Source organism: Lolium rigidum, chromosome 2, assembly GCF_022539505.1.
Source record: "Lolium rigidum isolate FL_2022 chromosome 2, APGP_CSIRO_Lrig_0.1, whole genome shotgun sequence".
In the NCBI taxonomy this organism is placed as follows: Eukaryota; Viridiplantae; Streptophyta; class Magnoliopsida; order Poales; family Poaceae; genus Lolium; species Lolium rigidum.
In genome coordinates, this window is record NC_061509.1 from 169,474,152 (window position 1) to 169,486,703 (window position 12,552).

Consider the following 12,552-nt stretch of genomic DNA (forward strand, 5'->3'; position numbering starts at 1 on the left):
CTCGGATTGGTGGCTCCTTGAAAGACTCCCCATATGAGTTGGATCAATTGGGGACTCGTCATGCCTGATCACTTGTACTATTTTCTTCAGCCCATGGTAAAGAGAAGCTCTGATTTTGAGCCCCCTAAAGGCCCATTACTGTCATGGGTCATGGCCGGCCCTGCTTCCCAGAATACCATACATAGCATATCATTTTTCTTGCCAGCATATGGATTTTTTTTGGGTACCTTATTTAGCTATTACTAAAAAAATCATATGCTATTTAGAAAGTAAGATAACAAGCCACGCTAAAGTAAACAAACATTATAATTTCTGGTTTAAATGTAATTTGAATGAAGTACAAACTAAATAACACTGAACATAATCCTAAACCCTAGTTCTCGTTGTCTAAGGGCACATCGACGATATCAGCCTCCTGGGCCGACATGTGCACAATGTCCTAGAAGTCTGACATGTCCTCCAGGTCACCGTGATGGCCTAACGTGTTCGGCGAGGCCTGCTGGTTCGCTGGATCTCCATTCTAGAAATTCCAGTTGTCATCATTGTCACCGGTCTCGAGCTCCTCCTTCTTGATCGCTCTCTTGCAACAGGCGGATGGCGTCCAAGTAGCTCAGCGTGTCCTCCAGGTTATCGTCGTCGCGCTTGGGGATGACCTGGCGGGCCGATGCGTCTTCCAGGTACGTCTTGGGCACGCGGGACGTCGGGCGAGCTATGCAGTGGCGAACCCTCCATCCTTACGGCTTTGCGGTTGGTGATGGTGATAACCCCCAAGTGCAGGGGATCATCGTAGTACAATTCAATGTGGAAGTGGGGTATCGATCCGCAGGAGCAAGAAGGAAAAGCTAATATTCCCTACAACTAAATTGTCACTAGTTTTAGTTGATTATGCCCTAAACAATTTAATTGAGTTGTGGAGGTTGATTTGATGCGAGAAAATAAACTGCAGCAAAAAAAAATTCTTTTATAGGACAAGATAAAGGTTTTCTCTAATAGGAACAATGGACATGGGTTCATGGGTTCACTCAATCCTCCCTTTCAATCTATGGTGGTGATCATGTTGTAGATAATAAAAGTACAGAACATAGTCATGTTTTAACGGTAATACTTATGATGGCTACATATCCAAGAACACATAGGTGAAAGAAATAATCCTTTGTGTTGTTGTTGTCACCCGGCAGTAGTTATTGTCGCACCACACATGATATTTCTCCAATTTTACCCCCAGATAAAGGATGTGGTGCTCCAATGTTTGTGTCACTCGATGCATATGTCATCTGTCACTTGGCCATCCAATACCTACATTTATACTACTTTATGTTAAACACATTTAGACATGGATGCAATGATTTATGTGTTGTGTGCATCAAAAGTTGGTCTAATTGTCCATAGTACTTGTTCATTTACTATTATGCAAGATTCTTTTGCTCTTATGCATATTGGAGGCTTATGTTTACTTCTACTTCATATGATGATTTCTCACTGCTACTTACTTATAAATAAACTTTATACTTTGATTAGAAATGATCATGAACTATCTATTGTGTATCTATTGACAACAAACTATAAAGCCCATTTAGTTATCACCTTTATGCTTGAGGACGAGTATATGTTAAGCTTGGGGATGCTGATACATATACGTTCTTTGTAGTTTATTGTGACATATTCCATCATAATTTATTCATATAAGTGGTTATAATCATGATTTTGAATAATTTTGGGGATTTACCTAAAAGATTCCTTTTATTTGTATTATAACTCTGCAGGGCAGAAAAACCGCATTCTCATATTTTTGTCTTTCAGGGATCTTCATGAAATCAAGATGAAAGTTTTTATGGAAAAAAGAAGGTCTAGAGTACTTGGGCCTCACCTAGACTGGCTAGAGTGTCGAGATATTCATAGTGGTGCGGCCTGATACCCCATAGTACCACAATGGCCCATATCACCCTCATGGCTCCGCTAGTGTCCATATTCATGTTGATCTCTTTGTATTGACCTAAAACCATCTACAAAAGGGGTCCCAGTCGTGATCTCACGACGTACAAAGGCAGAGATCGAAAACACAAAAAATCGATAGTCTGTAGCCCGATGGCGAAGATTGGAGGGGTGAACTGTTGCCGGAATCGACTTTGGTTAGCTCCACGCCTCTCCGGCGTGGTCATCATGAACATCTACAGCAACACCGGCTTCATCCTTTCCATACCCACAATGTAATATCTTGTCAAACATGATGTATGAGGCGGTATATCATTTTTCCATGATGTACAAGATCTCTATATATGTTTAGTTTTGAGTAGTAACTTGGTCATGGCTATGGTGTAATAATTTATTTATGGTTTCATACAAGTTTATTATCTTTTATGATGGTCCTATGTGTACTGATATATGAGTGTACACATATGTTGGGGAAATGCATAAGGTTATCAACGTTGCACGTGTTCAGAGGTTTGAGATGGTCGAAGATGATAGAAACTGTGTCCCGCTTTTTAGATACATGACCATTAATAACGTGTTAATAAACGAGAGGATAAACTAATGGAGACATTGAAACTTACAACTCTAGTTGGACGTTACGTCTTAATAACTCCCTTGTTTGTTCTCTTAGACTGCTCATAGTGGGAGTAACATAGCTAGTAACATCACACATCTCAATGCATTTTGGTGACATGGCATGCCAATAAATGAAGAAAGAGAGTGATGTGGTAACTAGCTATGTTACCATAACATCACACACCCCAAAGCAAAATGAGTCTACAACATAATAAATGATATAATGCATGACACCACATATAACTTACTACCCACTATGAAGATAGTAACCTAGACTAGTAACATGGCATATGTTACTAGTCTAAGTTACTCCCCACTATGAGCAGCCTTATGTGGCGTTGGGATCAATCACTAGGGTATACCTGCTCATGTAAACGGTTGCATCTATTTATGGCCCCTCTCTGAAAAAATAGATTATATTCACAAAAGTTGTATGTGATGGTTAGGTGCGTTGATGTTAGACACGCTTTCTTAATTGGTCCATTGTGCGCTAGTTTCTAGGCCTGGGGTTTTCGCCAGGGGCGGAGCCACGCCCCGGGCAACCAGGGCCATGGCCCGGGGCGCAACGATTTGCCCGGCCTGTTATGTATAGATATTTTTGTGTTGGCCCGAGATGAAGAAGCTATTTTCCGCCCCATGATGTCGAACTGGCCGATAGAACTGAGACGATGAGGAAACCACGCACAACATCAACCGGCTCAAACCCTGTCCCACCCTCGCAGCGGCCGGAACGCGTGCGCCGCCACGCCATGCAATTACCGCAGGCTCGCCGAACGGCCAGAACCCATCCCAGCCTCCGTGCCCTCCGCTCCTGCTCCCGCTACTTGGTTTGGCTTTCATTTGTTTACTAGCCACTTCCGCCCTCATTAGGTCATGTCATGTGCGTCTCTGCAGCTTTTTGTTGGATTTGCAGGTCTCAACCAACCGAGCGTCAGGTTGATTACATTTTCCGCAGCTTTGCTTCTCCTACTCACAGGTTCTACTCGTCTGGTACTCCCTCCGAGCTAGGTAGTTTCTGTTCAGATACGATTGAATCTTAGTGTCTTGGATGAATGGATTTGTGGACTGTCTAGAATTGAACTAATTCATTAATTTCATAATTTAGTATTCTATGTTATCCACTAATCTCAGAACCCAACCAAACATCATCTGAAACAAATGTCTCATTTAGTGTAACTAGCCAAAGAGTACAGCCGTCATAAGTCTTTTTTTGGCAAAAAAAAAAGTTAACAACATTTTCATCTATGCTAAATCGGTTTTTTAGTAGTTCTTTGTGTTTAGATTTTGGCCTGGGGCTTGCTCCAATCCTGCCTTCGCCACTGGTTTTCGCCACCGAGTTCTTCAGAACTTACGCATCTAGCTGGTATAAAACATGTGTTTCACTAGTTGTGACAATCAAAACAAATGAAACAACCATATGCCTAAAACGTTTGCTCCCTTGAGTAACATTCATCAAGCTCCACCTTGCATCTTTATTTTCAGCACTTAATTGTTAGTTCTTAGTTGTTTTAGTTTATCGCTTGATAAAACCTTACATGTTTGTTAAAAAGACCTTACATATTTTATTTTATTGCATTGCACGAAGGGCAATATAAATGTGTTATAGGGCCTTTAAAGAATAGATAGTTAACTTCAGCTTTTAGTGGGTTCGACACTCAAATATTTATCGAATTATTCTACGGTGATTTCTTGCCCTCGGGGATTATCATGCGATGCCATTGTGCAGAGCGAGGAGTTCGAGCGAGTGAGCTGCTAGGAGGAGGAGCTGCAGGCAGCAAGGGTGGATCAACGTCACTGACAACGAGTGAACGAGCGAGTGAGCTGCTAGGAGGAGGAGCTGCAGGCAGCAAGGGTGGATCAACGTCACTGACAACGAGTGCCTCTCCCGCTAGACCTCGGCGAGGTATCCTGGGGCTAAATTTTGTTATTCTAGCGCGGGTTAGGGTTAGCGGTAGGCTAATTAAGTTTATTTTGGGTTTGATGCAAATTATATGCACTCTATGTATGAGAATTCTCGATGATCTATTAACAAATTTCCGCAGTTCGTTGCTTAATTTTGTCGCGAGTACTTTTCTAACAAGATTAACGTTTGTGTTATAGTTTATGTTATGCCCTATGCAATTTCAAACACTAAACCTCATAGTCAGTGGTCTTATCCGTGTTTTTAAATAAGATATCTGTTGGAGATTCTCTTAGTCGATGTAAAGGCCGGGTATTTCCCTTTCTTGAAATTGAAAAAAGAAAAGAAAAGAAAGAGATGGGTGATGTGGGGACACCGACGAAGATAACACTAACGTTTATCAACATGACAGCAAGCATGCATTCCATGGGAGTAAAGGAAATCCAGGTCACAAGAAGGGTTAATTGTTGAAGAAACTTGATCGTGCATATGTAATCAAGGATGGCAAGTAGAGTAGGTGATGATTGACTCATCCGAGCGACGACCAAATTAGGTACACGTTGAGAACAGGACAGGAGAGTTACGCAACGACTACGGCGCGGCACAGAAGCTAGCTACGTATGCGCTGAACGACGGAGGATGACGTACCGGGCACCGTTCGTGCTTGCCTGCTGCCGCATCTCGCAAGTGGCAACCATGCATATCCATACATAGTGGCATAGTGCCGAATCGTATTCATAGTCATATCTCTCAACCTCTCGTGCATGACTAATAAATCTGACCATGGGAGTACCTCTCTTTCAAATTATAAGACGTTTTCGTGAGCTCCCCTATTTAAAAGGAAAATGCCTCCAATATGTTATACTTCTCTGACTCATAATACTTATCGCTGAAATGAGTGAATAAACATACTATAATATGTCTAGATAAGTACTCCCTCCGTTCATAGAGTGTAAGGCTGGTCATAGTGCTAAGTATCATGTAGTAGTATCATGCATATGATACTTGTGTATGATACTATCTCTATAGTGGTTAGTATCATGAAGTAGTATCATATATTTTTTTTGAGCAACCGGCAGGAGCACTGCCTATTCATTAAGAAGAGGGAAATTTGGCCAGTTTATAAGGGAAACTGGCCGAAAACCGTACAACCCAAACACCACACACCGACCCCGAGGCCGCGCACCACACGAGCCGACAACACTCCCGCCGTAGCAAGAAGTGTCAACGCTCAAAACAGAAGCACCCGGAGTCGCCGCTCTGACGTCCACACCGGTCCCGAGACCGCGCACACTAGCGAGAACCGCCCAAACACAACACACCGGCCCCGAGGCCGCGCACGCTACGAGCCGACGACACTTCAGCCCAAGCAAGAAGAGACGACGCTCGAAGACCCAAGCACCGGAGCCGCCGCTCCGACTTCCACACCGGTCCCGAGACCGCGCACCCACCTAGTCGACGAAGCAGCTGCCATGCAAAGCATGCCAAACCTTGCCCAGCGGAGTACCAGACCTCCAAGGCACCGCCCCCAAGGGGGAGACGACGATGGCGCCGACGATGCCCGCTCTAGCGAAAGCCAAAGCTCAGGTTTTCACCCGGAGAGCCTGAGACTTCGCACGACAGGGGGGGTGAAGGAGCTCCTCGACAATGCCTCCAACGAGGGAAGCGACGTCCGAGGACGCCGACATCGCCGGCACCAACCGAAGTGGATGCGGTGCTTTCGCGCGGAGTTCACCCAAACCCAAGTCGTTGAAGCCTGTCCACGAAGGCGAAGGAAAAGGCATGCCTGCATTCCAGCCCGCCGCCACCACACGAAGCCAAACCTGCGACGGCGCTTCACGCAGTCGTGCCCTGCCGCCCGCACGGCCAGGGCAGAGCAGCAGAAAACCTCCACGTCCCGGAGCCGCCGCTCCGGCCTCCAAGCGCAGCAGCAGAGCAGACACCTCAAGTCGACTCGTCGCTCGCCTCGGGGAGCCAGCCAGCACCCCGACCACCAGAGAAGCGGCGCCGCCGCGCCCCTTCCATCCACCAAGGCACACCTCTACCATGGCCGGCAGGTGGCACAACCGCCGGGACGCCGCAAAACTGGGGCCACCACTACGCGACCGCCGCGCCGAGGCACCCACCAGCTCCATGGACCTCCACGCAACCACTGCGTCGAGGCACCGCCCGGCCGCCAACCATCCACGCGCAGTCCAGACGCCGCAGACGGCGAGGCGACGACGCGCACCCGGGGACGCCGCCCCGGCATCCCCAACTCCGGCAGAGAGCTGCAGCGCCCTCCACCTCCACCCGACACGAGCTGCAGCGCCGCCCCGTCTGGGCCCGCCAAGGCCCAGAAACGGCCCGGCTCGGGCAAACCGGCGCGCCACCGGCCGCCGCCGCACCCGGCCGCCCACGCCGCACGCAGCTTCGCCCGCCGCCGCCGCGCACGCGTGGCCGCCGGCGGCGGCCCCAACAACCGCCGGCAGTGGCCCGCCCCGCCGCCAAAGCTCGGCTGCGCGCGCGCAGGGAGCGCCGCGGGACCGCCTTTCCGGGGCCGCCGCCCCGGCGTCCGCGCCATATCCGGCCGCACCGACCCCGGCCAGCCCGCGGCTCCCGCCGCCGAGGACCGGAAGACGCCGCCGCCGAGCCGAGCGCCGCCCCGCGCGCGCGACGCGAGACGATCTCCCCGCCGCCGCCCACGACCGCACGAGCTTTGCCCGCCGGAGCGCTCCGGCGGCGGCGAAGGGGAGGGGAGGCGGAGGGGGAGGGGGCGAGCCTGGCGGCTAGGGTTTCGCCACCCGAGTCGCCCGAGCGGGACGACGCGGGGGCCGGTTTCTCTCTTGGTTATGAAGTAGTATCATAGTCATGCTATATTTATTGCTTTTTAGAATCTCAATGCAAATTTGTGCAGAAGATTTGTTTGGCATTAACTTTTCTCGTGAGATGCGCTATGATACAGTATTTACCTATGTTACTCTAATCTCATCTCCCCTCCTTAATTAGTTGCCACATCAGCATTTTTGTGGGACCAATGTGCATGATACTAGCTATGATACTAACACTATGGCCAGCCTAAGTCACAATCCTCTATTTCTATCTTGGCCCAAGGCGTAACGTGATTGGAGCAGAAATTGTGACTAATTAGGCTGGACGGAGGGAGTAAGTGCAACAACCAATAAAAACAGCCCCATAATTATTGCATGCATGGTGGAGTGAGTCTCCCGCGTGGCTGCATGTGGAGGAGAGGACTGCATGCATGCCCTAATTAACTCCAATTAATGCAAAATCGTGCCTTATTTGCCTCATATACGGGACAACCTGAAAACGGGAATGTGACTTACAGAGGGAGTATTATTCAGCCTCAGGTATAATGGGATCGGAGGAAGCACAGGTACACTGTACCTGTAAGGCGTACCAGTTAAAAGGTTACTACCCCTATTGGTATTACCTGGATCCGGAAACTGTTCAGTCAAAGAGGCGCCACTGAATGCACAAGGACAAGAACATAAACAGCCGCAAGTACCAGTCAAAGTGATCAATTCGTAAAGCATGAGGATTCACATGCCACAACCGCACTTTCGGTGCCTGAGTTAAGTGAACAGGACCACATGCGCATTCAGCTCCAGGGCAAAGACGGCCACGAGCCAGCCCGGCCGAGCGCGACCGATCGCAGCCACAGAAATTGACGAGCTACAGTAGCCCTGCAACCGACCTCAGGTACTGCGTCCAGTCCAGAGCCACGGACCATGCGTGCAGATCGGTCCAAGTACCCAATTCCAACCATCAATTCCAGTCCATGCTCAACCACCTAGCTAGCAGATCTCTAGAAAACCGACTATAGCTACTGCCGTCCAAGAATTCGGTATATTGATCTCTTCTGCACCATGTGTACCCTTTCCCTCCTCCTGACTGTAAATTGTTTTAATGTCCGTACGAGGGCAAGACTAGTTTGGAGGTATAGACTGACAGGCAAATCACAAGCGTATCAAAATTCAGAATAGATCAAATTGTGGAGCAATTTGAAGTCTCACCATTTGGTCAGAATCCATGGCACCTTTTTTTTTCCTTAACTTTCTTGAAACTGGCCACATATTTCAGAAACCGCTACATGCGTGTAACAATTCTTTTGCTCCCGTCCTAATTGACAATATGGCGACTATGTGATAGTTTTTGCAGTATACCCATCATCCTTTCCTCCGTCTCAAATTGTAAGTCTTACTTCATTTTTCTTTTGTCTAAGTCAAACTTCTTTGAGTGTAATCAAGTTAACAGAAATAAATATTGATATATAATACATAATACCAAATAACTACAGTAGGGAAATATATTTCATGATGTATCTACCGGTAGTCGTTTGGCATTACGAATGTTGTTGTTTTTTGTAAACTTGGTCAAGCCTAAAAAACTAAGTTTAGACATTAGGGGAAAACTAGGGCATATTTTGGGAAGGGGGGAGTTATAAATATACTAAATAATCAAAATATTACATCTTGTGTACTCACTATATTGTCAACACATTCAGAAAAAAAAACATAAAATGTTGCAACTTGCTAAGATCGTAAGGATGTAACTTTGTAAGTATGTGTCATGCTTTGGAGCACACAATTAAACCATGGTCAAATAAGGCAAAATATCATGACATAATAGTTTGAAATTTAATATGTACATGTTTTCGAGAGGGGGTTCCCCATATACATTTGCTCCCACAATATATTCACAAGGCATTGTTAAAATAAAGATAAAATGTCTTTTCACTTGAAGGGTTAAGGTAGTGTTAGTCAAATGCGAAATAGGTGTATTACGACACAATCTAGATCTTTGTATGCATCTGTAATTGTGTTTTTGACTATATATAAACATCTTTGTCCTTGGAATATTTCGTGTTGGATCCAGCAGGGAAGCTAGTAACCGGTGGTAACATGTTACCAAACATGTGTGTTAGTTGGTTGTACTCCCTCCAACGTTGCGAACGAGGCAAAGGCGCAATGGTTTGTGCCGCGCCGTAGCGCACCTAGCGACAAGAGTTCGACTCTTGTTGGGATCGAATTTCCGGAATTCTCGCTAAGGAGTCTTCTTCTATAAAAAAAAATGCCACCAAGGGCTAGTCCTAGTTGGTTTTAGCGTAATCACTAAGTAATGTGGTTGTCTCTTAGGCTGGTCATAGTGGGGAGTAACTTAGACTAGTAACATACTCCCTCCGTCCACAAATAAGTGTACGTGCGGGGTTTTCAAGATACATTATGAAGTGAAGTAAAAAATGCATTAGGAAGGTGCATCTTCCCTCTTTAATTAGTTCACCTCCAATGAGCTAAGTGCTTGTAGAAAACAAGGAGAACATATGCTCAATATTATTGGGTTTGATTTTCGTGCGATGAGAGAGAAGCAATTAAAATGCATTGTGAAGATAGGAGTACACTCTTTTATGGACAAAGTTTAGGACTAGATGTCCACTTATTTGTGGACGGAGGGAGTATACTGTATCATGTTACTAGTCTAGGTTATTACCTTCATAGTGGGTAGTAACTTATATGTGGTGTCATGCATTGTGTCATTTATTATGTTGTAGACTCATTTTATCTTGGGGTGTGTGATGTTATGGTAACATAGCTAGTTACCACCTCACTCTCTTTCTTCATTTATCAGCATGCCATGTCACCAAAATGTCTTGAGATGTGTGATGTTACTAGCTATGTTACTCTCACTATGAGCAGTCTTAGTCACCAACTCTAGCATATATATTGATGGTTGTGCAGAGTCAAACCAATGTGTAACTCTTGTGTCTACTATTATGATGACATCAAACGATTTAATAGTAAGTTTTGACTCCTTCTGCATTTGATAGTTTAAACATTTTCTCTTCTTTGACTTTTATTGTTGACCGTTTCAAATTATTGATTGTACAATCTCACATTTAAAGTCTAGTATTTAATACGAGCTATAATAATAAAATTTGTGTTTCCATGGAAATATGTAGGAAGAAAGTTTTTACATGACATCAAATCATGGCAGATGTACGACTTAATATAAAATTTAAAATTAAAAGAACCGAGCCAACATAAATTTGATTGTCCCTAATAATTTTAGCTAGACTAGGAAGTTACATTTGTGTTTTCAGTGACAAATCATATTATAGTATCCCTTTATTCATAAATAATACATGATGTTTGGACATATACACCGCCTCTAACACAACCATTACTTCGAGTATAAACAAAAAAAATAACTATGATTGTGAGAATATTTGTCATCACATGAAGTGTTAGTACTTTACATGATTAATATTAATGTCAATACTATATTAATAGTCAAAATTAGGGGAAAAACAGATACATGTGAATCTTTAGGAGGTTTCTCATAAACCAAATTGAGCAGGTTTATTTTATAGGCGGTCAATGTTTATAGATACATGCAGTAGTAGAATGTTGTTGTTCCGTAAACTTTTGTTTCGCTGCACAAATTCTGGAATATATGCCAAATAAAAAACAACAGAAAAAGCAGCATCCACTCTAGTTGGTGGGATCATTTGCGCAAAAAGTACTCGGATGTGCTGATAGGAAACTGCAATTCAATTCTCATCTCCCAGTTTCGCTTTATCACAAAAGCTTTAGTGAGTGTGGGTGGTCGATAACCACAGCCTTGTATTGCTTAAAGAAAAAGAGGATCCACAGATGCAGTTCAGTGATGCTAGCTGGTCAAAGAAAGCATTCAAAATGGATTTGCACTCAGAGGAATAAATAAGAATACTTTGAACGGCCACTGCATTGACCGGTTTTTTGGGGCTGCTGAATAACTACGAACCTACACAGGGGGCTAGATACCCCTCACACACAGGATTATCATTCACACGACTAAGACAATAGAGATGGATATTATCTAGCAAATTAGCTAGAGAATGAGGCTAACGGGGTCACCAATCTAACTAGAAAGCGAATTAGTCACTGAACTCGGCAGTTGGAGACGGTGTCAAGTCAAGATGAATCGAACTTGTAGTACTTGTCGACGGCGGCGACGACGTCCCAGGTGCAGCTGAGCCCCTTGGGGAAGACGACGAGGTCACCGGCGCCGAACTCCACGCACTCCGTCGAGCCCTTGATGTGCGCCCTCACCTTGCCCTTCAGCAGGTAGCACGTCTGCCTCGCGTCGAACTTCACCGGAAACTTCCCCGTCGGGCAACCCCATCTGCACGAGCAGGAGAACAACCATTAGTTGCATACACGGCCGCATGGGATGGAACCAAGAGCCAAGAATGGGCAGTGAACGAGTGATCGATCAGCAGCGCTACTCACTTGGGCCAGGACTTGACGCCGAGCTGAACCAGGCGCGACTCCGGCGGGTTGCGCTCGACGGCGATGGAGAGGCCAGGTGGGTCCATGTCCATGGTCTCCGGGTTTGAGCTCGAGGCCATGAGCTCTTGAGGAGACGGAGGGAGAGTGGTAGCTACCCTGGATGTAGGAGGAAAGAATGAGAGATGTTTGTGTTAGTTTGGTAGGTGTTGAGGCCTCTCTGGGTCTAGGGGAAAGGCAAGCTTGAGTGGTAGCTTCACTGTATTAGAACACCGGAGGGATCTCTCTCTCTGTCTCTCGGTTCTCGTCGTTAGTGATGAGCCTGGGTGGTTTTTTATTATTTCCCTCCAGCATGTGTAGATATTGGGATGGTTGCTTCAGTTGGCGATATATCGTGATATATCAAGTAATTTCGATAAAACACAATACACATAGGTACGGTCGACGACTCTAAACACAAGGCATAACGAAAGCATATCAGCGTATTGTAAAATTGATAACAACAATGACAGGAAAGAGGCTTAAATCAGAGAAATAGCACTATAGCACCAAAGACCATGCACCCTAAACAGTTGTGGACGTACCGTGGGATTCAAGTCAGTCCATCTTGTTAGTTACGAAATCTGTTATTTTGATTACTATCAACAAAACTTATACCGGATGAAATATACCGGTATTTTATAGTTTACTTAAATTCTAAGACTTTTGATAAATATTGGATACATTTATAATTTCGTTTTGCAAATCTCGACCGGTAGTTCTGGTATTTTCTAAAACTGGTAATATTAGTGACTGCCGATATTTAAGCGCCAAAGAAAACTAAAACCTTTGCAAGAC

The 12,552-nt window shown here is 45.4% G+C and overlaps 1 protein-coding gene across 1 annotated transcript; it reads right to left on the minus strand.

The window, feature by feature from the left end:
• Positions 1-10,991: 10,991 nt before the first annotated feature.
• LOC124687676 lies at positions 10,992-12,032 on the minus strand. The gene is made up of 2 exons (XM_047221436.1): positions 11,719-12,032; positions 10,992-11,611 (listed from the first exon to the last, which is right to left on the minus strand). Exons 1-2 carry the CDS (start codon positions 11,835-11,837, stop codon positions 11,401-11,403), a joined length of 330 nt encoding a protein of 109 aa, XP_047077392.1. The 5' UTR covers positions 11,838-12,032; the 3' UTR covers positions 10,992-11,400.
• Positions 12,033-12,552: the final 520 nt, after the last annotated feature.

Excerpts from the sequence above, each read along its gene's own strand:
- LOC124687676 (XM_047221436.1), bottom strand. The coding sequence starts at position 11,837 with ATGGCCTCGAGCTCAAACCCGGAGACCATGGACATGGACCCACCTGGC. Across the intron at positions 11,612-11,718 it reads GGCGTCAAGTCCTGGCCCAA|ATGGGGTTGCCCGACGGGGA; the intron begins GTGAGTAGCGCT and ends CTGCTCGTGCAG.